Below are 27400 nucleotides of genomic sequence, written 5' to 3'. Positions count from 1 at the left end.
CTCGGCCATTGGGACAGAGGTTAGACTTTCTCTATACTCTTATTATTCTCCTTCACATTTCTTATAGAGTATTTTGGCTGACTTTGGCATCGAAGGCTCCCCCGGCCACCACTATGGCCGCCGTCTTCCAGTGTTTTCACTGTGTTTGTAGGGCCAAGATTAAAGACCCGAGCAACTAAGGGTTTGACCCAAAAGCGTACGAAATACGACGTCAACATATATAATTGCTAGTTGAAATGCTATAGTATTTTATTTTTAAAAAATAACGATGGGATTCAATTTGAGCTACACGACGAGGGACTTTTATATGGCAGGTTCTATAAATACCAAAAAGCTACCCATGATTATAACTGATATAGGCTAAAAACCTTAGGGCTGGTTTGGGGAGTGAGAATTTTGTGAATAGTAGTAAAATAGTTTGTGAATAGTAGTGAGATAGTTTGAGTTGAGTATTTTTTGGGTCTTCAGAAATGAGAGAGAAAAAGTTGAATAAAAAATATTATAAAGTTAAAATATTGTAAGTATATAGTTTTATAATATTATTTTTGTTTGGAGATTTGAAAAAGTTGGAATTATGTTTTAATTTTTATTTGAAAGTGTGAAAAAGTTGTAATGATTAGTTTGAGAATTTTGTATTTGAATTATATTTGGGAATAAGATGGAATGAGACGTAAGGAGATCAGATGAGAATTTTGTGTCTCATATGGGGCTCCAAACCTGCCCTAAGGCTCCCTTTTTATTTTGCAAAGAAACAGAGCCTCCTTTGGAGGAACAAAGAAACTGAGAGGCCTAGGGAAAATAGGCATGTGACAGAGATGAGGCTTATCGAGACGAGAAGGAAGTCGTGCAATGGCATATCTAGGTGGTCAGACTGAGTTTAATGGTTGCGGCAGTTTCGGAAGGGGTACGATGGACTTGTGTGGTTGGACTACGGTGGAAAGATCAATCGATCACCTCTGTAACATAGTCGAGGATAGCTAAGGTGAGGACCACGATGGTTGTTTGGCTTGGCTTCACCTGTGCGTGGTGGTGGTGTTCTGAGGTGAGAAAATCACAATGTGGTGTCTCAGTTGTTGGTGGTGGTGGTGTTTGATTTAAATATCTTAGTAGTGCTATTTACTGATAGGGTTTGCAGCTACTGACCCCCTGACTGAAATGGACTCACAACTCGAGGCCATGGCAGAGTTGGGTCCAAAAGATCGCTAATCCTAACACAAAGAATGTAACAGTGTGTACCATCCAATGGAAATTGATAACAATTAAGTTGGAATGTATAAGATGTGAGAAATGTTTTTATAATGAATGGAAACCTTTTAAAGAAAGAGTGCAACGACTTCAGGTCGGTCAGATGTGTAATTGCATTTTACACCAACAAATCACAAGCTGCCACATATGGAATACAACTTTAGACAACCTAGACTCCCAGATAGGTAATTTTTCTTTTCCAGATCTTTCCCCCTCTCTCCCTCCCTCCCCCATCTCGTGACCTGGTTGCTCTCCCCCACCCTCTGTTGCTCTCTTTCTCTCCCTTTAGAAATTCCTTTTAGCCCAAAATCGTGACTTGCAACCTAGAAGCTTGCTCCGTTTTCTCTCCCTCCCTCCTTCGATTGTTGCTCTCCCCAAGGACCAAGAGAGTTGTGGCCATCGACGAGAGATTTGTGAGGGCATTGTCTGCGTTTCTATCTACTTTCATTGCCTTTAAATTTATGTTTGGATGCTGAGAAAAGTGCTGCCCTAAAAGCTTGTTCTTCAGGTATCACAATCCTGCCCTAAAACCGATGTTGGTTTCAATTTCCATGTAAACTTCTATTATTATTATTATTATTATTATTATTATTATTATTATTATTATTATTATTATTTATCGTGCCTAGTATTGCAAATCAAGCTCTCCATAAACCAGTTTTGTTAGGGTGCAGAGTGTGCATGCCCAGTATTGCAAACTAGAAAAAATTCAGAGGAGAGGAGAAGAAGAAATTCGAGGGAGAAGAAGGGCTACATGGGGAGGAGGAGAGAGGGAAAAGAAAGAGGGGTTTACCTGGATGCACACCCTACCGTAATTTCTACAAGTCTACTACGTGCTTGTTTTTCACTGGTGGGTGTAAAAAGAAAACTAACACCTGATGGCTTTAAGGTTTTCCCTTAAAGAAAATACCCTATAAATATGTCCAATTATTTATTTTTTTAAATTTATTATTTTTTAATAATTTTTTGAGTGTTTATTTTTTTCTTTGTTTTTTTTTGTATCTCAGCTCAATTTTGTATTTTTTTAATATTATTTTTTGACATCAATACCTCAACTTTTTTTAACTTTTTTTTTTAGTATATATGATACACACTTATGTATATATAAATGAAAATACATGTCTACATAAATGTGTGTTTGTGTGTATAATCTCGAAACGGTACGTATTGAAATATTCTATTCCAATATTTAAATCAAAATGATCATTGAAACAAAATTTAAAATATTGCTCTACCCACTCTCATAAACTTCAACACAATATTTATTTTCAAAGAATTTAATTCAAAATTTTCTATTTTATTCTCCAAAACTCAATCTCAACAAAATTTTTAAATATTTTCAACAATTTTTATAAAAATAATTTTATTTAAAAACTTCTACATCACACGTCATTTACCTAATATAATTTAGTTTGAAAGTTCAAATTTAAACATGACCTGAAATTTGTACGAGCTAATTACCCAAAGTCAGGAAGTCCTGCTAGACAGAAGTTAGAGGGTATTTGCCTGAACTGAACACTACCGCAGTGACGAGCAAAATTCGTATGTAGTCTAGGCTGCACAACCGCACTGATTGTTGCAACCTAAATATGCCTTCGTTTCCTCTTACCGGTTCCGTCACCATCTGTGAAATCAATCGAGACCTCAGTATGAATCCCCACTTTGTTCTATATCTCTCAATGAATACACCCCCCCCCCCACACACACACACACACACACACTTGCGTGTATGTATCTAGGATCGGTTGCGAGGATTTTAGGGTTTCTGATTCCGAAAAATGGTGTAAAAGTAATACTGACACATAAGAATCTGCAGTTGTCGCTGAGAATCTGTCGGAAGATCGAAGCCAGGACACTTATGGCAAACTTCTTGTAAGTCATCGTTACTCATTTTGTATGCGCGCGCGCACACACACACAAACATACATATATATATATATATATATATATATATATATATGTTTTCCGAATCCATCTATGCGCTCGTACGTGTATGACTGTGTGTGGGCGTATACATGAATGTATAATCTCTATTGCATCGCTATGGCCTACTGAAAGTTTTGGAAGTAATTGATGTAGGGAATGGTATTCAGCCCGATTCCATTTCACTCTGATCAAACGGTGTCGCCGAGTCCCGAGCAGGACACAGAACAAGAACATGGAAGTATGCCCGCTGATAATGCTGAGAGAAAGGGTTTAGTGGCAGCATTGCAGGGAATTCTCGGTCACCCCCTGAAACGTTTCTTTCATCCTAGTGACGTATGACCCTTTTCCCATTACACTTGAAAATTAAGTTTATTAAATTTAGAAATCTTCAAATTTCCTGGGATTAGTCGGAACCTTGTTCTCGGACAACTGGAGCCAAATAAAAAAAAAAAAAAAAATACTTACGCGTATTTACTTATAAAAAAAATTGGTGTATGCATAGCACTTGTATGTAACTATTGATCGGCTGAGTTATAAGTAGAAGATTGCCACTTTACTAGTTCAATGACTTCTTAGTTAACTATATGACTGTAATGTAGTCATATATTCACTTGAAACAGAGGGAATTTAGATATTTAGAAATCATCAATTGGATTTACAATTTTTTTTACTGAGTAGAAAAGGACAGGAGGGGCAACCGGAGGTGTGAGCCATAGTAGCATCCTACTCGTTGGGAACTAGACAAGATGGGCCTGGATGGCGTACCACTTTTGTGGTGGATCTTCATTGCTCTATGCAAGCATATAGTTGTGTTGCAAGTATTAGAGTGGCATGTTAGGGGTTATTATTACATCCTGTGGCTTGCTGTGCCTATCCTAGTATGTCAGACACCTCTAGAACCTTATTTTTTTTTTTTTTTTTACTTTTGTGGTCATGTAACTGAATGTTAGAAAGTCAAGGTAAATAATGATAACATTCGTTTTAGAAATTACCCTTGAGAATCACATCCTCAAGAAAGTGGCTAAAACGTTCTTAGATTTGAGTTCACACATTGCCAATTTTACAGGTAAACATGTTACAGGAGGTTGATCTTCATGGAGTAAGCTGGCACCATCATAAGCATATTATTGCATTCATATCTGGGTCAAATCAAGTTATGGTCCGTGACTATGAGGATTCAGGTTGATAACTTATGCATGCTTTACAATTAGTTGTCATGTTTTTTTCATATTACAAGTTGGTTCTTGTTCATTTTTCCTGAATCTGCCTTTTTTTGTTGGATCTCCTTTTAAGTTCTTTCAAATGATGCCAATCGAATTAATAATTTTTTTCAGAAGGGAAGGATCCCTGCATTTTAACAAATGAGTTGCAAAGAGATGTTAAAGTACTTGAGTGGAGGCCAAATGCTGGGAGGATGCTCTCTGTAGCATGCAAGCAAGTATCACACAATCATTTTATTCCACTTAATGAATCTATATTCTTAAGGTCCATATGTCTCAATAATTTGACGGAATTTGACTTTTAGGGGTGGATTATGCATTTGGGCTGCTTCTTTCCCAGGCAATGCAGCATCTGTGAGATCTGGTGCTGCTTCATTCTTGGGAACTGTCTCTAGGGGCTCTGGTGTGCAATATATCCTGGTGGATTTCCTTCGAAGTCCAAATAATGAACAAATTAGTGCGCTCTCGTGGAGTCCAGATGGAAGATATCCAATATAATTCCAGTACTTAACTAATTATAGTTCCATTTATTACATGAATTTCAGATGTCATGCTCGTTGTTGTCATTATTATTGGTCAAGTGTCAAACTGTGCTTTTTTAGCGGCACATTACGTTCTATCTTATGAATGTGACAGATTTTATCCAACCTTTTGCAAATATGCTTTATACTTGTCGTATTCTTGATATATAAGAATACATTTTGCAAATATGCTTTTCATATAAACCACTACTATTTCAGCCATTGAGCCTTACTTTTTAATTTTTTATACAGTAGCTGTAGGCCTTCTGAAAAATTATCTTTCTTAAGGTTTTGTCAATCAGTATAATGTAGAAATTCCTTGACCTATTTTCACGTATTTGGCTTCTGCCTCTTATGAGAGCTCGTCATTCACCATATGGGATGTTGCTCAAGGTATAATAACAATGCTCTTCTTTGCATGTCTTTGGCATTTGTTGTTAGTTTCTCTTAACACTTCTTTCTGTTTCCCTATTATCTTTGCCAGTTTGATTTACTCTGTTAGAGGATGCCACTATTATTGTTATGTTTTCCCTATTATCTTTGCCTGTTCGATTTCCTTTGTTAGAGGCTTTTGGCATCTTAACATGAGTTAAAACTCAGAAGAGATGACACCATATAACATAAACTTGTCTCCAAAGCCCTTAAATATAAAGGATTTACAAAAGTAGTGAGACGATAAACTTTTATTGGGTAAATAAAGGATGAAGCTTAGATCACAAGTTTTAACATTCAATGGAACCCCTCATACTCCGTAGTATATATTTTTGTAATTTAATTTTGGAGAAAGATCATTTGATATAATATTTGAAGAAAGAAATCCTACTTCCAATCACTTTCTTTACAAGTGCAAGTATGAGGAAACCCTAGTTCCAACTACTTTCTTTACAAGTAAAATCTGGGTTATTGAGCAGAGTTGACTGTATTTGATCATTTTGTTAGAAATTTTTGGGTCATCTCCTCCCTTGTTGACCTTATACTTTTGTGTTTGTGTAAACTTTTAAAACAGAAAAGTTAATATGTTGTTTCCAGATATATATTTTAGTTTTCCAATCAATTTCCAGGTGTGGGCACACCCATTCGACGAGGATTAGGGGGCATCTCAATGATGAAATGGTCGCCTACTGGAGATTACTTTTTTGCTGCAAAATTGTATGGTCATTATCTTAAATGACTGCACTTTGATCTCACTAATCATAATATTGATCAACACGAGTCAGTTTCAGCTATTCTAGCTGATCAGTGTGTTCCTTTGTAGTGATGGAACATTTTATCTTTGGGAGACAAACACATGGACATCTGAACCTTGGTCTTCAACTAGTGGATTTGTCAAGGTAAATGTAAATGATATTTACTTCATTCTTGAATGTATAAATTAGTAGTCTTGGAGTTTTCACCATTTGCAGTATAATAAGTGATAAGTGTGTGTGTGTATATATATATATATATATATATATATATATAAGTTTGCATACATGCATGTATATATAGATACATGTAGACACACTCTTGCTATATAGTTATCTATGTACATACCACGTATGTGCATATATAATTTGTGTTTTTCAAGTCCCTTAATTCAAACTTGCAAATATTGCAATGAATGATGCCAAGTTGATTTCCCTGGATTTTATTCATCTTCTTTATGACTTAGATTTCATTGACTTCAGCAGCTATGAAGTTTTCCTCAATTTTTAAAGTAATAAAAAGGGTAGGAGGGGCAACCAGAGGTAGCTTCCCTACCTGAGCCTGACCATTGTAGCACCCTATTTGGTGGGAACCGGACATGAGCAGCTTAGATGGTGGGAAGCCGTAGGCGCTCTCTTAAGTGGGTTGGAGCCATAGCTTAAACCCCATCCTCACTAAGGAATTCAATGAATCCGTAGGTGCCTAATACCAGTAGTCTAAGGTGAATTCATATCTAGATTTGAGCCTAGGACCTATTATATGCCAGACCACTTGGGAGTAATCCTAGAACCATTGACCCACCACCCTTGGTGGTAAGCTTTCTTCAAGTTTATACGATGTGGTTCTTGTCCTAAATCCAAAGGCTGATGTGCAGAAAGTCCTGGTGCAATGTCTAGAAGCTTGTTCTTAAACTCCTTCAATTGCTACAATCCAACCTCAATTCCACACCATAAAATCACTGATAAAAAAAAAAAAAAAAAAAATCCGCACCATAAAATCCTATGAAAAAAAGTCCACATCACCCATAAAACCCAAGCCAATCTACCATCATCTAGGAACCAAAGATCTTTTATTCTGTTATGGGTTCGTTGAGGAATTTATTGGTGGACTCAAAAAATTTTCTTCTTCTCAAGAGAGGATGGCAAGTCTCTTAGAATCATAGGTAGGAGTAGAAAAGTGAGTAAAAAACATGTTGCCTCTCTCCCTCTCTGTTCTCTCTTTGGGGGTATGACTTTTCATCTTCCATCCCTGGCGCTTCTAGCCGGGGATGATCCTTGATCATCTTTGACTATTTGATTGGTTTCTTTTGCTTGTTTAGCTTCCTTTTTTTTTTTTTTTTTCCCCTTCTTGTTTTCTCATTTTCTGGGGTGTTTTGGTTCTGGTTTGTTCGATGGGTTCATGTTGGGAGTTACGTATTGATCATAATCTTTTTGTGTTCAATAAAGAGAATGCCCATTGGTGGAGGATCACAGAGAGTAGTTGCAGGGTTACTAAGTTCATCTCCATTGACGCTGCTGCCTTGGAATGGTTAGCATATGCTGTGGGAGCTTGTAGAGCGTCTAGTGATTCTTTTGAGTTTTTTTAAAACTCGTAGGAACGGGAATCAAGTGTTGTTAGTTCAAAGATGTCTCAATAGCTTTGGCAGGTTTTTGACTGTGTCAGAGTATAGACATGATAGAAGATGAGGCTTCATTGTTGTTCCTGAAGGTTAAAAGGGTGGGGTGGAGGAGGTTTGGAGATTTGCTGAATGTGGTTGTTTCTCCTTCCTCTGTTCTGCATAATAAAAACAGAGCACACGTGATGGTTGCTTCCCAGTCTCGCATTGAAAAGGGTCAAAAGGGGTCCTTTGTGGAGGTTTCTGAAGAAGCCACCACCGTATTTGGAGGTGAGTAGGGAAGTTCATGGGAAGTCTGGAGGGAAGAGTTCGATGATAGGAGAGCAGGCGTAGGAGTCTGTTGATACTCCCAAAGGTGTTAGTTTGAATTCCATTCAAGGATCGTTAGGCGTTGGGAAGGATTTTTCACTAAAGGATATGTATGATGCTTTAATGGATATGAAGTCTAATGTGGATCTTTTGTTGAATTGGGTCAAGTTGGGGTTAGGCTCGGTGGGCTCTAATGGTTTTTCGGGTAAACATTAATAGATGGGCTAGATTCGGGATTGGGTCATAAGGGGGATATAAGTGGGAAGGGTAAAAATATTGTGGTTGGGCCGGGCCTTGTCAAAAGCCTGGAACAGGTATGGAAAGTTAAGCCCGGTATCGGTGTCTTGGGAGTATTGGGTTTGGAATGCTCCTCTAGCACAACGGTGCCACCACTTGCTCTGATGCCTGTGGTAGTTGCACAGATGAGTTTGCCGGTCACTGGCAATTCTTCCGTTTAGTCTCCGATGATGGTCCTGTCCCCGGTGGTGGAAGAAGGGGTTAATGTGGCTCGGGACATTGAAGAGGAAGTGGATTTTCGATTGGAGGTTTTAGAAGAAGGGGAGTTGGATGTGAATCCTGTTAAGGGATGTCTTAATCAAGTAGAGTCTTCGAATTCTTTGAATCTTGGAGTTCTCACGAGGGAACTTTGTGAGGAGGGGTTTCATCATCTGGAGTTGCCTGGGGGTTTTGATGGAGTCATAGAAGTTCCTTCAGTGGTGTTGAAGGGTGATTTGCCGATGGCTAGTTCTTCAGATTTAGTGCTGCCGGAAGCTTCTTTACAGATGGTGGTCTGCGAGGTAGAGGGCGACAAGGATTAAATAGGTAGTCCAATTCCGATATGTACCATTCCCCCTAAGTCAACCTCCATTTTAGCAGGACTGGGTGTTAAAAAAAGTGGAGGATCTTTAGGAGTGTGGGGATATCCTGTGTTGGGTTTGAAGAGCAGTTCAAGGCTCTCATTGTTGCTATAGAAGCAGGTAGATCCAATGCTGTGAAGTCAGCAATCAAAAGGGATAGAGAATTGAAACGTTTAAAAAGCTCTATCAATTACGACAACAAGGAGGGTAGTGTGGGGAGGGATAGGTTGAAAGGGCTGGGGTCTTGGACTTCTAATGAAGCCTAAAATCCTTTCTTGGAATGTTAGAGGGATCAATGATGCCAACAAACGTCTCTGTATTAGATCTCTTCTGCGTAGCTGGAAAGTTGACATTGTTTGTCTTCAAGGGACAAAGTTGTGTTTTATTGATAGAAATATTATTCGTAGTTTGTGAGGCTGTTCCTTTGTGGGGTGGTGTTATCTTGCTTCATTGGGTGCTTCCGGAGGTGTGTTGTTGATGTGGGATAAGAGAGTGGTGGAGATGGTTGAGGATTGCATTGGGCATTACTCATTGGCTGTTTCTTTTAAGAATATTGAGGATGGGTGGAGGTGGGCTTTTGCGGGAGTGTATGGTTCTAATGTGGATGGGGATAGATGCTTTTTGTGGGAGGAATTGGCGGGTTTGTATTCTTTATGGGACTTACCATGGTGTTTGTGTGGTGATTTTAATATTGTTTGGGTCCCTAGTGAGAGGGCAGGGTCTTCTACGTCTACAGGAGCTATGGAAGATTTCTCGAAATTGATTTTTGATTTGAATCTTGTGGATCTCCCTTTAGTAGGGGGCGTTTACTTGGTCTAGTAGCAGAGGATGTCAAGGTTGGACAGATTTCTAGTATCTTCTTCTTGGGAGTCACATTATCTGGATCTTTGTTAGAAGAAGATGCCACGTGTTCCTTCTGACCATTTCCCAATTATGCTTGATTGCGGTGGCATTCATGGGGGAAGACATTACTTCAAGTTTGAGAATATGTGGCTTGAAGTGGATGGTTTTGTTGAGATGATTAAAAATTGGTCGACTTCCTATTCCTTTTTTGGTACTCCTAGTTTTATCGTGGCAAGTAAACTTAAAGCCTTTAAAGCTGATTTGAAAAAGTGGAATGAAGAAGTCTTCAGACATATGGAAGTGCAGAAAATTACTCTTTGGGATGAGTTGAATGCTTTGGAGGATGGGGTTGTTAAGAAAAAATGAGGTTATGTCTGAAATTGAGAAGGTTTTGTTGATGGAAGAAATTTCTTGGAGGCAAAAATCAAGGGTGCTTTGGTTGAGGGAGGGGGACAAATGTACTAAGTTTTTTCACAAGATTGCTAATTCTCATAGGTGTAATAATGTTTTTGACATTCTTCATTCCGGCTATAATGTGTTTCAATCCCTCGATGAGATCCAAGATCATATAGTGAAGTATTATGAAGATCTCTTGTCCGAGACAGCTGAATGGCACCCTAAACTTGATGGTTTGTATTTTGATCAGCTGGATTCTGATGCAGTTTGCTGGCTGGAGAGGCCGTTTGAAGAAGAGGAAGTGCATTTGGTTATAAAAGGTATGTGCAAAGATAAAGCCCCAGGTCTGGATGGATTTTCTATGGCTTTTTTTCAAGCGTGTTGGGACATTGTGAAGGAAGAAGTGGTGCAGATTTTCTATGATTTTCATTCTGAATATAAGTTTGAGAAGTCTTTAAATGCTACTTTTATTGCTCTAATTCCGAAGATTGCTGGTGCCCATGAGTTGAAAGATTTCCATCCTATTAGTTTGATAGGCGGGATTTATAAAATTATTTCAAAAGTGTTAGCTAACTGTATGAGTATGGTGATGGATAAAATCATTTCTAAACCTCAAAATACTTTCGTTCGGGGGTGGTAAATTCTGGATTCAGTTCTGGTTGTGAATGAGTGTTTGGATAGCCGGATGAGAGATGGTATTTCGAGAGGGTTCTATGCAAGCTGGATATGGAAAAGACATACGGCCATGTGTGCTGGGATTTTCTTCTTTATATGCTTTGATGATGTGGCTTCGGGGATAGGTGGTGTGGATGGGTTAAACATTGTGAATCAAGTGCCTGGAAGGCATTATTAGGAAAGTGGTTGTGGAGATATCGTAAGGAAGTGGATTCTTTGTGGAGAGAGGTGATTGATCGGAAGTACGGATGTGAGTGGGGGGATGGTGTTCTAAAGAGGGGAGGGGGTCTTATGGTGTTTGTCTATGGAAATATATTAGAAAGGGGTGGGCCATTTTTGAAAAACACCTTAAGTTTAAGGTTGGTGATGGTGAAAGAATTCGGTTTTGGTTGGATGGATGGTGTAGTGAGAGACCTCTTAACATTGTTTTTCCGGCTATTTTCAGCTTGGCTGGAAACCAGAAGGCGGCTGTTTTAGAGGTGTTGTGTCGTGATAATGGGATTGTGCATTGGAATGTTTTTTTCATTAGAAATGCTCAAGACTGGGAGCTTGATGAGTTTGTATATTTTTTTAGTTTTCTGTATTAAGTGAAGATAGGTGGAGATGGGAGAGATCATATGCTGTGGAAGCATAAGGGCAGTAATAAGTTTTCAGTTAGTTCCTTTTACAAGGTGTTGAATGCCCAACAGGAAGTCTTTTTTCCGTGGAAGAGCATCTGGAGGGTTCTTGTGCCGTCTAAAGTGACCTTTTTTATTTGGACTGCTGCACTTGGGAAGATTTTGACGGTTGATAATCTAAGGAAACGTGGTATGATTGTTATGGAGTGGTGTTGCATGTGTAAGAAGAATGGGGAATTGATTAATCATTTACTTTTACATTGTGAGGTGGTTAGGGAGTTATGGGTTGGCATTTTTAGTAGAGCTGGGCTGAGCTAGGTTATGCCTAAGAGTGTGGTGGATGTATTAGCATGCTGGAATAGGCATCATAATAGCTCTCAACTAGCTGAGGCATGGAGGATGATACCTTTGTACTTAATGTGGTGCATATGGACGGAAAGGAATGACAGGTGCTTTAACAACAAGGAGCGAGCAGTGGGGGAAATATGGAATTTCCTTGTGTTTTCTCTTATTCAGTGGTTTTCTGCTATTGTACTAAAGGGGGGAATGTTCATGAGTTTTTGTCTTCTTTTCGGCTTTCTAGAATGTAACTAGGTGTCTGATTTTGTATACTTGTGTACATGGGTTTTGCCTAGTTTCATTCACTTCAATAAAGTTTCTTATCAAAAAAAAAAAAAAAAGAAAAGAAAAGTGAGTAAATTTATCTCTCTGAGCACGACAATGGTGGGGTGGCTGGTGGATACAGTTGGGGCCTATGTCCATTAAGGAAACAATGAGAAATTTTATAAATTGATGTGGGTCAGCAACCGCGTGCCTTCGTGGCTCAGAGGTGCATGAACTCGTGTGGTCGATTTATGGTGATAGCGGAATTGGACAAGGGGTCTTGTTGCTCAGCCTCGGGTCTTGTTGCTCACCTTCGAAAATTGACAGGGGGTGCCTTCTCTTCCACCTAAGTTGCCAAAGAGCACACAAAACAAGTCGTCGGAGTTCTCGGAGTATTTGCACAGTGTCCTGACACCATCATCTTCTCATTGGAAGGTCATTAATGTTGGGAAAACGGGTCAGGCGTTTTATCATCGATAAACCTCTCGGGGGTTCCAGTTAGTCCAATTTAGGCATCAGAATCTTCACAGAAAATGTTGCCAATAGTCTAGGGGCCTCTGCACGGGGCACTGATGACAAATGTTTCTTCTGAGAGGGATAAAGGTGTTGGGACACCATGGGTCTTACCTTCCAACGTTGCTGGCGAAGGTGCTTCTTTGTCGATGCCTTCTTTGTTGTTGGAAGGTGGTCCAAATCAGGGGGATGTGTTGGGGTGTGAAAACTCTGAGTTGGAGGTGGTGGTGGATGTGTCAGTGAACTTTCCTTCTATGGAGGATAGAGGTGCTTCGACGTGGGTAATGGTTTCATCTCCCTGTATGCAAGATGAGGAAGAGCAGGAGGGTTGGGGGGGGGGGGGGGGGGGGGGGAGGAGGGGGATAGGGGAAGTATAGATGTCCGAGGATATGCAAATGGTGCTTAGGAATGGGGACTGTACAAAATCCTGGGGGCAACAATGGAGGAAGGTTTCTGATCCAGTTTCTTTATGCTCCCTGCCTCCGCATCTTGACATGATGGTTTCACAATCGGAATGGGTGCTCAATAAAGTGAGAGAGATTCAAGATTGTGTGGGCATCTCTTGTGAGGGCTTTGAAGAAAAATTTTGGGCATTGCTCATAGCTATTGAGTCGGGTTGCTCTTTGTTAGCTAAATCAACTTCGAAACGCGATAGGGAGTTAAAAGAGACTTGCATGCTCCATAAATTATGAAGTGAAGGAAGGAAGTGTAAAGCAAGGTAGATCAAAGGGAAGGGCGACAAATTTGTTTTCATGAGGCCCTGGGTCTTATCTTGGAATGTTTGGGGGCTTAATGATCTCAATAAATGCCTTCGTATTGGAAATTTGTTGAGGCTTTGGAAGGTAGATATTGTATGCTTGCAGGAAACAAAACTGAGATGGGTTGATAGAAGTATTATTAATAGTTTTTGGGGTTGTTCTCCTGTGGGATGGGTGTTTCTTGCCTCTATTGGGTTATCGGGTGGTGTATTGCGGATGTGGGATAGGAGGGTAGTGGAGTCTTTAGAAATGTGGAAGCTGGTTTTGAGTGGGCTCTTGCAGGAATATGTGGACCAAATGTTGATATTACTAGACGACTTTTGTGGGAAGAAGTAGCCGGCTTGCTAAGTTGGTGGGATGTTCCTTGGTGGTAGGGACTTATGTTACTCGCTTCCCTAGGAAGTTGACAATGTGGTTGGTGGCAAGACTGATGTTAACACAACTAGGAATGTACAAAAATCGGAAGCATACTTTATTGCGTAGTGCTCGCAAAGATTTATTACAAGAATACTTTTTGCCTTAAAAATCTTCAAGTTGAAGCGTATGCATCATATAAGCCCAGTTTGAAAACTCTTTCATTTGAAGTTTATTCTTATTCTTACCGATTAAAAAAAAAAAAAAAAAAAAAAGAAAAAAGAAAAATTCATATTCTTACCAAGCAAATAGCATTTCTTATTGATTTGTTCCCTGGACTGGTGAGTATCCCTAGTAGGAGTGAAGCGACTGGGATAATCACGAACGGTAGAGCTCACTCACATCTCTACAGCTGCCAGGGTATGAAACAAATAATGCGTCCAAAGCCTTTGTAAACATATCTACAAGTTGTTTAGATTTCATGAACAGGGTAGATATATCTCTAGTTAAGATCTTATCTCAAATGAAGTGGCAGTTGGTGTTCCATAAGCACTTCATCAAGAAAATTGGGATTATTTTCCATTTTAGGCATCACCTTTATTAGCCCAAATAGGCTAAGCATAATTTTCCACATAGAATGGGCTGCCTTGAAGTGAAGTAAGAGATGATATGCCAATTCTCCATTCAGCTTGTACATACACCATTCAACACCAGGGTAAGGATCTTACCCAATGCAGCTGTCTGGGACAGAGAAAGCTACCATTGAAGAGCATACAGCTGAGCATAAAAAGAGGTAAAGCAATTTACCTCCCAATCTTGTGCCATTCTATTTAGGATAGCCATTATAGAGTTGTGAATCGTCTACCACCAATTCGTCCTTGACCACTGAGTTTTACTTTTTTGCTAATAAATAGTAGATTAAAATGAAAAGTAGGAACACTGATGATTTTATATTGAGGTTGAGATGTGTGGTGCCCAAGAAGCTCCTCAAGTTAAAACAAATATCACAATAGCTGCAATATGGATATCTTGTACACCATACAATCAGGAAGCGATAGCAAGGACATTCAATGTCATGGCGATGATGTGCCTTACACCTCTAACCTATGCCCTGAACTTGTGATGTTGGCACTGTTGCAGAGCTGGGCAAAATAAAACAAAATTCTTTGTTACCATGTTAATATTAGGGCTTGCACGGAAATGAGAGAGATTTTGTCTTTTTTCTCAATATTCTATTATATATGGTGGGGAAAAAGAGTATAATTGACTAGTATACGTGCATTTCACATAATGACTTTAGGCTTCAAAAAACCCTTTACTAGGGATTTTATGATTTGTGATTGATAGTACTTATCAGTGGTTTATTATAATTATAATCATATAGCTGTTATTTAATCTAAATATATGCCTTTTTTATGGAATCACATTTCTTATGGAATAATCTTTAGTTATTCTGTACTTCTAAAATTCTGCTTACGTGTGCTTTTACGAATTCTAATACAGAGAAGATAAGTTGGAAGTTGGAGTTATTGATGTGCTGTTTGTCAATTTGTTTTCCACCTTTTACTTAATTTGATTTTCTATTCTCTCATACAATGGTGGAAATTTCAATAGTTTCTTTATTCTTTTAAAATCAGGGAGCAACATGGGACCCTGATGGACGTATGATACTAATTGCTTTCTCAGAATCATTGACATTGGGATCTATACATTTTGCATCAAAGCCTCCATCATTAGGTATGCAAGCATTATGGTCTATAATTCTTATGTAGAGCCATTCACTATGTTATGGCCAAACTTTACAGAGGCAAAGGTATGAGATAAATGTTAGTGTAGTTGTTGCAAGCCTCACGATTTTGCATTCTATATCATTGGGGTTAGCTTATAATAAGTTCCTGGGTTTCAAATTTATAACATTTTTCAATTAATACCTTGTCAGATTTCCGTTAGAAAATGTAATGGAAATTTTTCTAATGAAAATCTCATACGTAGTATGCCACATGTAAAAAACTAGAAAAAATGCTTAAATATTTATAAAAAAAACATTGACGTCATTTAAAACTTGAAAAGCAAAACAATTTCAAAACTTAATAAAAAACTGTCATTGAAAAAAAGCAGGTGTCGGCGACACCCAAGTGGCATGGATGCCTGGGTTCCCAACCCAGGTGCAGCCCTGCTTGTTGCAGGCTGAGCAACATGGGCCTTTGCGTGACTGCCTTTTTTAAATTTAACAGCCTTTTTCTCTATTTTTTTTTTCAGTTTTGCAATTCTTCCTGTTTTATTTTTTCATATACTTTAAATTTTTATTATTTGTTGACATGTGGCATGCTGCGTTCCCACATGTGGCATGCAACATCTGATTTCCTTTAGATTTTATAATGGAAATTTGAAAGAGGGTTTTAATTGAAAAAAGTTACAAGTCCAAGATTCAAAATGATAAATTTGAAATCTGAAGAGCAAAAAGTTTAGAGTGTAAAAACCCTATATCATTTCCTCCATATATTAGTGGTCTTATATCTCTTTTTGGATTGTTCCAAAATAGCTGTATTCTTCAATAAAGTGATGCACACCTTTCTATGAATTCTCGTACTTTTACTTTGAATTTGCATAGAAAGAAAGTATATAAGTTTGTGATATTTTTGAAAAGTAATGCTTTCTTATTAGATTGTAAAAGTAACCATTAAAATTTCCCTTAAAGAGTTGTTCCTTAGGGACCAACAAAGTGGGGGAAGGACTAGGATTAAGTTTATTGCAAAAAGTAAACTGGTACACGCATAGGAAATATATCTGCCATTGTGTGTTGCCATGAGAGAATTTTTGTATTGTGCATATTTGTCCATGTCAAATCTAAATGGAATATAGTTCTGGAGTGCTGTAATAAAAACAAAAACAGAAGCAATTGGAATAAGAATTGAATGAAAGACAAAGCTAATAGATTTAAGAAATTGAAGATGTTGACAAGACAACCAAAGAAATAAAGCTGAATGAAAGCTAGAATGATGGTTTATAAGTACTACTATTATCATTTTTTAAAAAAATGTACTATTATTATCACACGACACGCGTTATATTACTTATAAAAAAATGCACATGCATTATCATGGGAAATATATTTTGTTTATCTACATCGAAAAAAAATCTTTTGAAGATAGCATAAATGTTGATAATGCCTAGGTTTAATAATTGAACTCACTTTGCTTGATAAGGTTTACTCAAGTGTTTCTTATATTTTTAACCACGGCATATGATTTAATATGATTTATTTATAGGTAAATAAGGATTTTATTGATGTGAACTAGGTATAGCCCGTTACACGATATACAAGAGCAACACCTAGGCATGATTGACTAGGGAGACAAGGAGTTCATGGATATTCAGACCATCAAAGTTTAATACAATCGACCAATGGAATGAAGTGTGAAAAAATAAAAATATAAGCTCGTCCATTGACCGCGTGCGATCTTCAAAGCTTATATCATTCCTCTCCCTCTAAAGACGCCTCCATAAGCAAATGAGGACCATCTTCCATATTGCTATGATTTGCGAGTTACCACACTGCATGCATACCTCTCCAATTTGCTCGGAAGTCAACTACCCTTCTCGGCATCACCCAAGCTATACCCGGCTTAGCAAGAAATTCATTCTATAAGGCCATGGCCACCTTGCAGTGAAGAAGTAAATGGTCCACAATCTCCCCAGTCTTTTTGCACATGCAATGCCAATCCACTTTGATGATCCGACGTCTCTGTAGGTTCTCTAAGTTGAGGATCTTCCCCAAACAAGCTGTCCATATAAACAAAGCTGCTTTAAGAGGTGTCTTCGTCTTCTGGGTACTCTTCCACGGCAGTGAGATAGAATTGTCGTGATAACAGACTGATTGAATGAACGAACAGAAAACTTCCCTTTCTTCGACAAACTCCAGATGAACCTATCTGCCTCTCCCATCCTCACACTAGTAGAATAGACAAGGTTGTAGAAATTAGTGAATGCCTTAACTTCCCAATCTTGTGCTGCTCTAAGGAAAGTGACATTCCATTGAGGAACACCACCGGACAGCTCTAATAGATCAGCAACTGAGGCTTCCTGCAACCCTGCAAGTCCATAAACTCCCAGGAAAGCTTCCTTGAGGGCCTTGTTACCACACCATAGGCCATGCTAGAACTTGATTCATTATCCATCGCCCACCTTGAACCGAGTATATCTAGAGAAACTTTCCCATTCTCAAATATACCTCCAAAATTGGTGAGCATGAAGATGTCGAAATTCAGTGGAGTGATGAAAAAAGGTAAGGTTGAATTACATAAATAAATAAAAAAATCTCCAAACTAATGCCCCATTTTCATAGATTAATCTGTCTAATGGGAAAACCACAAGGACTATTTTAATATTTAAGCCTTTGATTTTTAATTGAGGGCAATCATGACATTGTTGGTGTAATTGAAGGTAATATTGTCATTTAAACTCAAAACAGATGCACGTGTCTGGCATGTGTAATCGGAACCACTAACTTTAAGGCACTGATCTTACTCGGGGGCAAGTTGTAACAAAGTTTGATTTAGGGAATGGGTTGCTGAGAGTCATATGGGATGTTTACCAACTAAATCCTCTCTGAATTCAGAAGGGATTTTTTTTCTTCACCTATACATTCATTTTGATAAAAAAACCCATCTTCCAAACAATTCAGAAGGTATTTTTATAAAACTCAAAACCCATCTTCAATAACAATATTCTTTTAAATTAAAATTTAAATAGCAGCCACCAACCCCTAGTGTCTGTCACCACAGGGCGGCTTAGATCTGGCCACCAAGGGCAGCTTGATGGGAGTCAGTTTTATGAGCGGCCAGATTTGGGCCCCCCTTTGGCAGCAAAGGAGACCCTTGGCTACCCGATCTAGGTCACCTGTGGTGGCCAAGCTGGCCGCCCCTTGCTGGCAACCACCATGGGGTGGCTGTTACCTTTTTTTTTTTTTCTTAAAGTAAAAAACAAAAATTCTGAATTATTTATTATACCCTCCAAAAAGATCTTTTAAAAAACTGATTAAAAAAAACTCTAAAAACTTTACATACAAACATGTTCTCAATGGGTCCCACCACTTTTATAAAACTCTATTAAAACCTCCTCTTAAAAGGTTTTCACAACTATTTACAAACATTTTTACCCTATTCATGAAAACATTAAACATCCCCTTGTTTGGATGAAATGGATGGGATGGTGGTTTAGGTGCTTTTTGTAATTTAGTCAGTGTAATTTTATTTTATCTAACCTCTTCGTGGATATGTTTGGCAAAATAACAGAGAAGTCCTTTCTGATGCAATTCACCAAAAAGCTTTTCCAGCCTAAACTATAAATATTTCTGCATCTTTATATATGAATACATAATTTTGCATGTATCAACTTTTCCAATGTGCAAACTACATATCAAGCATTCCTTCTGCAACCAACAATTTTCAGTGAGTGATACTCTGCTAGATTCATAAACTTTCTCAATTTACCTTGATCATTAACATGACCACTGCACTATATTTATAAAATATTTCAATTGACCTTGAGTGTTAATGTGATGTGCTTACCATTATGAGCCTTTAGATTTAAAATTTCCTGGAAGTATTCCCAGGCAATCTCTTCCCCTTGTAACAATGTCTTCAACACGAGAAAATAGTTGTAATATATGCTCGTTTTGGCCTATGACTTTTTTCATTATGATAATTACTCATGTTTTATGTGTGTATACATTATAAATGTACATCCATACAGATAACAGAATGTAGCGCTTTAAATATTCATGCTGAACTCTTCTTACCAATTTTATTTCCCAGATGCACACCTGTTACCAGTTGATTTGCCTGAGATAATATCCTTGACAGGCAGGTAGAGATGAATTCACCTTTCGGTATTATCATGATTTTCAGTTTTCGGAAACCTTAATAGTTTTTTTTTTTTTTTTTTGTTATATATGAATATATATATTTGTTTAAATTTCCTAAAGCTTTTTCCAAAACTAATTCTGAAAATTGCTCATTATGAAGACGTCTTATTTGATATGCTCTGGAGCCAAATTGGAATTTCTTTTGATGGGATGATGTGGAGCCCATATAATAGTGAAGTTGGTTGCCTTACTTAGATAGTCTTGGCATGATGTAATTGGGATGCCCTTGGTTATATAGGTGCCATGGTCATAAATGGTGGTACTCCGTCAATTTAGTGCCAAAAAGATGCTATTGTGTAGTATGGACAGATTTTTTTTTTTTTTCTATGTACTTATAGACGCTTATAGGGTTGTATTTGAACCGAGTTGAGTCGAATTTGAATAAGGGTGCTCAAGCTCAATTAACATATTTAGCTGTTTGAACTCAACTTGAACTTCAAACAATCTCAAATATCCTTGTTCGAACTTGGCTCACTTAATATTAGTTATATTTGAGCTCGGCTCGAGCTTAAGTAAAAACAAATAAACATGTCAAGCTTGAACTCGAGTAGCTGATGCACGTATTGAGGTAGGCGATGCTTCTCAAGTCAAGTTTTGGCATGACAAATGGTGTAGTGAACAAAGCCTCAAAGAAACATTTCCTAACATTTTGAACTTGTACGGGTGAAGGATGCTTTAGTAGTTGATCTCTTGGTCTTCTCTCGTGGTTCCCCTCCCTCAATGGAATGTAGATTTCATCAGGGTGGCACAAGATTGGGAGTTGGGAGTTATCTCCGAGTTTTTTGCCTTACTATATTCGATCAGGGTGATTGAGGGCACCTTAGATAAATTCAGTTGGAGCCCCTCCAAGTAAGGTAGATTCACAGTTAGATCGTTTTACCAAGTTCTAGCAAACCAGGGAATGACCACTTTTCCATGGAGGAATATATGGAAGACGAAAGCTCCTCTGAAAGCAGCTTTCTTCATTTGGGCAGCTTCCGTAGACAAGATTCTTATTACAGACAATTTGAGGAAACGTCGTTAAATGGTGTTGGACTGGGGTTGCATGTGTAAGAAGGATGGGAAATTGTGGATTACATGCTTCTACATTGTATGGTGACCAAGACCTTGTGGGATGGTTTTTTTTGTGGGAGTAGGACTATCATGGGTCATGCCCTGTAGGCTGGTGGAGTTTTTAGCAAGCTGGAGAGGACTCCAAGGCAATCCACATGTGGCAGCAATAGGAAGATGGCCCCTATATGTATGTGTTGGTGCATTTGGCGAGATAGAAATGATAGGAGCTTCAAGGATCGCGAGAGGATACTGGAAGAGCTTAATCTATAAAACCTAGTTTGTATGGGTGGGGGTCATTGATTTTAATGAACTTAATCTCCATGATTTTCTACTTTTTGTTGTAAACCCTAGTTAAGTACTTTTCATGTTGCATCCTACGTTCTTGGGCTATGCCTTATTTTCCTATGAATAAAATTTCTTGATACCTATAGAAAAAAGTTACAAGTGATAGTTGTAGATCATAATCACGTTATCATTTGTATATAAAGTCAATTATATGATTCACTTGATTGAAAAGAAATAGTATCAACTTAGGTCATGATACATAATATACAATACAACTTATAGTTAATTTATTAAGGACAGCCCATTTTAATTCTATTAATAAACCATAGTAATTACAATGTGACCTTCGGTCATGATAAAATCTATAGTATTCAACCTTAAGAGTTATGCGTAAATGATACAAACATACAACCCACACGACAATTGACAAATATAACATATAACACGTGTTATTTTATAGTGTAAAAAATCTAAGTTTGTAGAATAACCTATATATACATACAAAAAATAACTAGATATATTATATAAATTACTCCAAATATATACTAATAGTTCAAGACTAAACATATATATAGATATAACTAATTATAAGAAATATCTTCCATAAAAAAATATATGCCTTGATAAACTAACAAAATTATTATAAATGGTAAACTATAACACATAATTGTGTGTGTGTATATATACAGCTACAAATTATACATATGGCACATACATGTTTAACTATTGCATACAAATATTATGAACTTCAAAATGAGCTTAAACAAACTGAGTCGAGCTTACATGAGCTATGTTCACAAGCCTAAACTGAGTTGAGCCAAGCTTATATGAGTCTGGCTTGTCTAATAACCGAACCAATGTTAGTGTTTATGAACAACTTATTTATTAAATGAACCGAGTGTATATGAGCTGAGCTCAAGCTGCTCATGAATGGCTCTGTTCATTTACTGCCCTAGACACATGCATGTCATGACCTCATTTCTCCACTTAGTATTGTTTTCTAATAACTCCTCATAGTATACGTTGCTGTTGCTGGTCTGATGGGCATTAGTTACCAATCTTTTGTCTTGTAAAAGAGTAGAAAGTGGTGAGGAATTTCTTTGGGGAAAGACTTGGAGACTAAAAGCAGGAGGCTGGTCTCTTAACTCTCTTCTGGCCTTACAAGAGATGCCTGGTTTACAAGAAATTTTCTTCTGGTCACTCCAACGGCCAATTAGCATCCCTTCCTTATTATGGTTCTCAAGATATTTCTGCACCACAGTTATTGCTACTTGTATATGACTGAAGTTCCACTCATCCATGAACTTGTCTGATACATGGACTATTACGTGAATTGATTAAATACATCTAGGTTTCTAAGATTAGTTTCCAACACTCCCCTGAATTTTGAGAAAAAATTTATTCAATTGATGCTCAATAATGAAAGAGAAAGAAGAGAAAAGAGGAAAGTGATGGAAAAGAAGGAGTGCAATCAGATGGGGAAAATAGATAATTAGGGTTCACACTCATCTGATGAAATCATAATACTAGTATAGAAAATAGATGATCAGAAAGTACCCTTGAACATTGCAACGCCTTAGACCCTCCTACGGTATTTTTATGTTGCTTGATGTTTTGTTTCTTTATATAGTGTTTGGTAGTCGTTTCCTTGATTTTTTCTTTAATTTCGTGGGTAGTAGGGGCTATGTTAGTGGACTGAAAATAATTATAAAGTGCAAAAAAGTTATCCGACTTTGTTTTTTTTTTTCAACAAGGAAAGTTTTACCCTCGAAGGGTCTAGGGCATTATAAACATACTAACGACTAAGAGTAGAATAATATCATGCATGTATAGCTTCTTACGGTAGTGTAAAAAATGCTACTTGACACTCTAGCAACATATTTTCAAGTTTTTCTCCTTTCATCAAATAATGTGAACAAATTAAGTTGTTATGCAATATTTCCTTTATAGAATGTGCTGAGTTCAATGTGCTTCGTTTTTATTAGGTTGGACTAGGTTATGGGCAAAATTAGTAATTGCTTTGTTATCACTCTACTTTCTCATAGGATTTGTTGAGTTATACCCAGTTTCATTTATAAATATTTCGAGCCTACTAGGCACCTCTACTGGAGTGCGAAATAAAGACATAATATGTTGGCAAATTGGAAAGAGTGCTTTTATTATAGTCAATCAATCAACCTTAGACATATACAGCCTTTTCCAACCAGTCAACCGATGTTCTATTTTTGGAAGCATCACATTCCAAATTGATATAGCCTCATAAGAAGCACCCAAAGGCAAGCTCAAATATTTCATTGGTAGAGTAGGAACATCGAAACCAAGAATATGGACCAAGATGGTGGTTGTGTGGGTGGATGGTGCGGGGGGATTCTTTGCCCTTTGTGCAGAGATGGGTTCCCCCTTTGCACTGCCCTCCGTCCTGCACACGGCAGAGATTGGGGGCTCCCTCTCTGCATGGGTCCTCCACCCCAAACAATGCTGAGTCACGTGGCGGTGGCGGATCCCCACCAAGTGCGGGTGGGTAGCCATGCAGAGGTGGTTTTTTCTCTTAAAAATAAGGACAGTGCTACATCCACTACTCCCAGCTCCCACTGGGAGCTACCGTTAGGCATAATTGTTTTTTTTTTTTTTTTTTTTTTTTTCTTTTTTACATGTATTTTTTCACTTTTAAATATTTTTTTTCAAAAATAAAAAAATCACAATATTATTAAAAACTGTTTCCTTAATTTTTTGATAAGTAAAAACTGCTTCCTTAATCACCAAGTAAAAAGAAAAATTAAAAATTCCAGCGATAACACTGAGCTATAAGAACCAGTGACGAGAGTATCATTTTCTTTAATTTTTAGGGTGGCACTACAGCCACCGCTGGTTCCCGCTAGTTATTTTGGTGTGTTTTTTTTTGGTTTTTTTTTTTACATGTATTTTTTAAACACTTTTAAATATTTAAAAAAAATTCACAACATCATTAAAAACATTTCATTAATTACAAAGTAAAAAACAAAGAAATGCCAGCGGTAGCTCCCAGCGGGAGCTGGGGGCGGGAGGACTAGCATTACCCTAAAAATAATTGTGCATGTCCTTTTCAAGCTTGTCTTGCCAAACAAGTATGTCACCATATTTATTAGTAACAGTAAATAGTTGAAAAGGTACCAGCTTGTTGACGTAGCAAAACAGTTATTATTATCTAGGGTGTGATATTATGTTACTTTGTTGTCAGTGTGAGCAATTAGGAAGACAGTTCATTTTTTCCCTTAGAAGACATTATTTATGTTTGTTTTTCCAAGCAGGTTTTCAGTTTTTAGTTTCAAAGAAACACTTTTCAGATTGTGTTCCAATTCATCCTACCTACCCATTTTCATAAAACTTGATAAAAAGCACCTCCAAAACATTTTCCTTTGTAAACTGAAAACAGAGACAAAATTCTATATCCAAACAAGCCCTATATTTCATCATTCAAACCAGTGTCCTGATTCACATTGGATCACAAGTGAATCCATCTTCCAGCAATAAGAATTTCTTATTTTAACCCAGCAATAAGAATTTCACCATCTTCCATAGAAAAATCATTAAAATCTCTTTGTAAGATCTGAAGCTTGATGAAAGTGACTTTTTCATTCTTTAAAATGCTTTTATAAGATCTTTGAAACTACTTTGCCTTTTTTACCCCCAACAATTCTAGGAGACAGATATTTATTCGGCCCATAAAAATAATACCCAAGTACATATGCCTCTCTTTCCGTTCTCCTTTTATTGGATTAGTTGTGCCTGAGACCAATATGAAAAGTTTCCCATCGGGTGGTTCTTCATTGCTGTCTTCAATCATGTTCCACAGGTCTTGTGAGATACTGAGGGTCTGACTTTCCCTGCTGCAGTAGTCATCATGCTGTTAAAAAATAAGAACCTGACTTGCACTTATTTGGAAGTGTGTTAGAACTAGTTGCCACGTGGTCAGAAAGAAATATGAGCTTCAAATTTCTCTCTAATTTAACTGTTAGAAATAGAAGAAATTTGTTAGAAATTTCTTTTACCGAATGAATTAGATCACAAAACCATGGTATCTATTAACTCTGTTCTGTCCTTGCACGAAATTTTCTACTGGTGCTCTCATACCCAGCAAACTAGTCATTCCTTACTTTCTATAGCTCTCAAAGAGGTTTCTAGAACCCCATTTATCACTACTGGTACATGAGCTGAACTTCGACTCATTCTTGAACTTATATTGATATATGGACTGTGCAAGAAGAACATTAAAAATGCCCAGAATTTCAAAATTATTTCACTTTGAATATGTCTAGAGTCCATTTGGTTTTTAATTATTGGTATATATGATTTAAATAGGTTTTACGGTTGATGGATTTAAGGTAACTTTTCAAAGTTTTCCATTTTAGTCCATGAGTTTTGCATTGTAGGTTACCTTGTCGATCATATCATTCATATTTTTATATATAATATTATATTCAGTCAGGGCATTGAGAAGATAGCCTGGGATGCATCGGGAGAGCGATTGGCTGTATCTTACAAAGGTGGGGATGAACCATACAGGGGTTTGATAGCCGTATATGATACTAGAAGGACTCCACTGGTTTCTGCATCACTGATGTGAGTCACCATTATGTTTTAGTGGCCTGTAGCATTTTTTTAATGTTTTTTGTTTTTGTTTTTGTTATATAGTGAACTTGTTTTGTTCATATCAGTGAATGTCATTTGCTCTGATATGTTCAATATTTGAAACTTAGTAATGTATAATTTGTTGTGATCAGTGGGTTTATTAGAGGACCTGGAGACCATCCGAAGCCAATAGCATTTTCATTTCACAACAAGTTTAAGCAGGGTCCACTGCTTTCTGTGGTAAGTCAATTATAATTTTCATTGCACTCTGCTTTTTTTTTTTTTTTTTTGGTTTGGGGGGGGGGGGGGGGGAGGGGGGGGGGTATCTGTGAATGTTGTTTTATCTTTATGTGCCCCAAGCACAAAGCATGTTTTGTCTACCAATCGAAACATTATAATTTTGAAAAATTCTGAAATAGTGCTGCATTTAGAGGTCTCATTTGGTTATACAGATGAGATGAAAAATCTATAGATAGTTTGTGAATAGTAATGAAATGGTTTGAATTAAGATGTTTTTATAGAGTTTTGGAAGAGAAAAAAAATTAAATAAAAATATTGTTAGAATATGATTTTTTAATATTATTTTTGTTTTGAGATTTGAAAAAGTAGAATTGTTTTTTGTGTTTGGAAAAGTTGTAATGATTAGGTGATGATCAGATAAAAAAAGTTGAAATTTTGAAATAGAAGTGTTTGTGTTTAAATGGTATTTGAATGTTGAGATGAGATGAGATGAGTTGAGACCATTTGTGAAACCAAACGAGACTAAGATTTAGATAAATAGTGGTGGCTATTCACATGGTGTAGTGCATGGACTGCGAATTTTTGAGTTAAATATAACTATTCATACATCACTGGTTTTTTTAGTCCCGTGCCCAAATACCATGTATTTTCCCGTGCACATATTATTACTCTTGTACATATCAGTCCGATGCACTGGCTGATCAATTAATTTGGACTTATTTTTCCTTTGTGCAGTGTTGGAGCAGTGGATTTTGCTGTACCTATCCTCTTATATTTCGTTCCCATTCTCTTCCATAGTTAAGTTCTGTTTGAGTTTTCTTTTTTCTTTCTACAATTTGACTTTGCAGTTGAAGAGTTGTTTCTATCTTACTCTTAATTTTGTTTGTTAAATCATATTTGGTTTGCTTTTCGGAAGTACTCGTTTTGCTAGGGTTGTGTTAATTAGAGATGAGTATGGCATTCCATGAGTTGGATTACAACTAATTTTGAGCTTTGTATTTTACTATCCGACCTGTAAGTTGCCCTCTCTCTCTCTCTCTCTCTCTCTCTCTCTCTTTCTCTCATCCCAACTGCACAACCTCTTTCTCTCTCATCCCAGCTGCACAACCTCTTCACCAACTTCAGCTCATGTCGCCACCATTGTGAAAGAAAGTAGCACGCTATTTGTAACATACTAAGAGTAAAATTTGGGATCAAAGCAGGTCGAGAGAATTTGCAGACTTATTGAAAGGAATAATTCAAGGATAAAGTCACCTCGGATGCTCTTGGCCCGCTCGTGAGTATTTAGAGGGTCATCTTTATAATTGGATGTCTTATACCTCTTGGTAGTTAGTATTATGGTGCTTGCAATTATTATTGTTGTTATTTTTGAACTATTATTTAAGTTGATATTATAATATGTTGTATCAGAACATGGCCCTAAGTACTAGAGACCATCCAAACCGATTGGAATCTTCTGGATCTAGCCAGAATGATAACCCAAATGTGCTTGTCGTAGCTGCGACCCAATTTTTCTTGTCAATGGCTAGTGGCCAGTTTGCGGCACCTAGAGCCCATCAGGCCAATTTCACCTTGGAGCAATTCTCTCGCCAGCACCCCCTACTTTCAATGGTAGGTCGAATGCCATGGATGTAGAGAGTTGGATTGAACA

General features: G+C 37.5%; 1 protein-coding gene across 3 annotated transcripts; it reads left to right on the top strand.

The window, feature by feature from the left end:
- Positions 1-2754: 2754 nt before the first annotated feature.
- LOC121267439 (aladin) lies at positions 2755-27102 on the top strand. Of its 3 annotated transcripts, none has more exons than XR_005940997.1 (16): positions 2755-2892; positions 3062-3117; positions 3325-3504; positions 4238-4352; positions 4506-4605; positions 4697-4877; positions 5248-5305; positions 5974-6061; positions 6168-6243; positions 15275-15374; positions 19454-19505; positions 25363-25500; positions 25662-25749; positions 26485-26546; positions 26681-26784; positions 26834-27102. XR_005940997.1 is itself a non-coding variant. In XM_041171297.1 (15 exons), exons 1-14 carry the CDS (start codon positions 2835-2837, stop codon positions 26545-26547), a joined length of 1353 nt encoding a protein of 450 aa, XP_041027231.1. In that variant the 5' UTR covers positions 2755-2834; the 3' UTR covers positions 26656-26757. The 3 variants fall into 3 exon arrangements, 1 of the variants encoding a protein (XP_041027231.1); XR_005940996.1 differs by having other exon boundaries at positions 26681-26787; positions 26837-27102; XM_041171297.1 differs by lacking the exon at positions 26834-27102 and having other exon boundaries at positions 26485-26547; positions 26656-26757.
- Positions 27103-27400: the final 298 nt, after the last annotated feature.

The sequence above is a fragment of the Juglans microcarpa x Juglans regia genome, chromosome 5S (genome assembly GCF_004785595.1).
Source record: "Juglans microcarpa x Juglans regia isolate MS1-56 chromosome 5S, Jm3101_v1.0, whole genome shotgun sequence".
Taxonomy (NCBI): domain Eukaryota; kingdom Viridiplantae; phylum Streptophyta; class Magnoliopsida; order Fagales; family Juglandaceae; genus Juglans; species Juglans microcarpa x Juglans regia.
The sequence above is the reverse complement of the archived record's forward strand: the minus strand, read 5'-3'. Positions and strand labels throughout refer to the sequence as shown.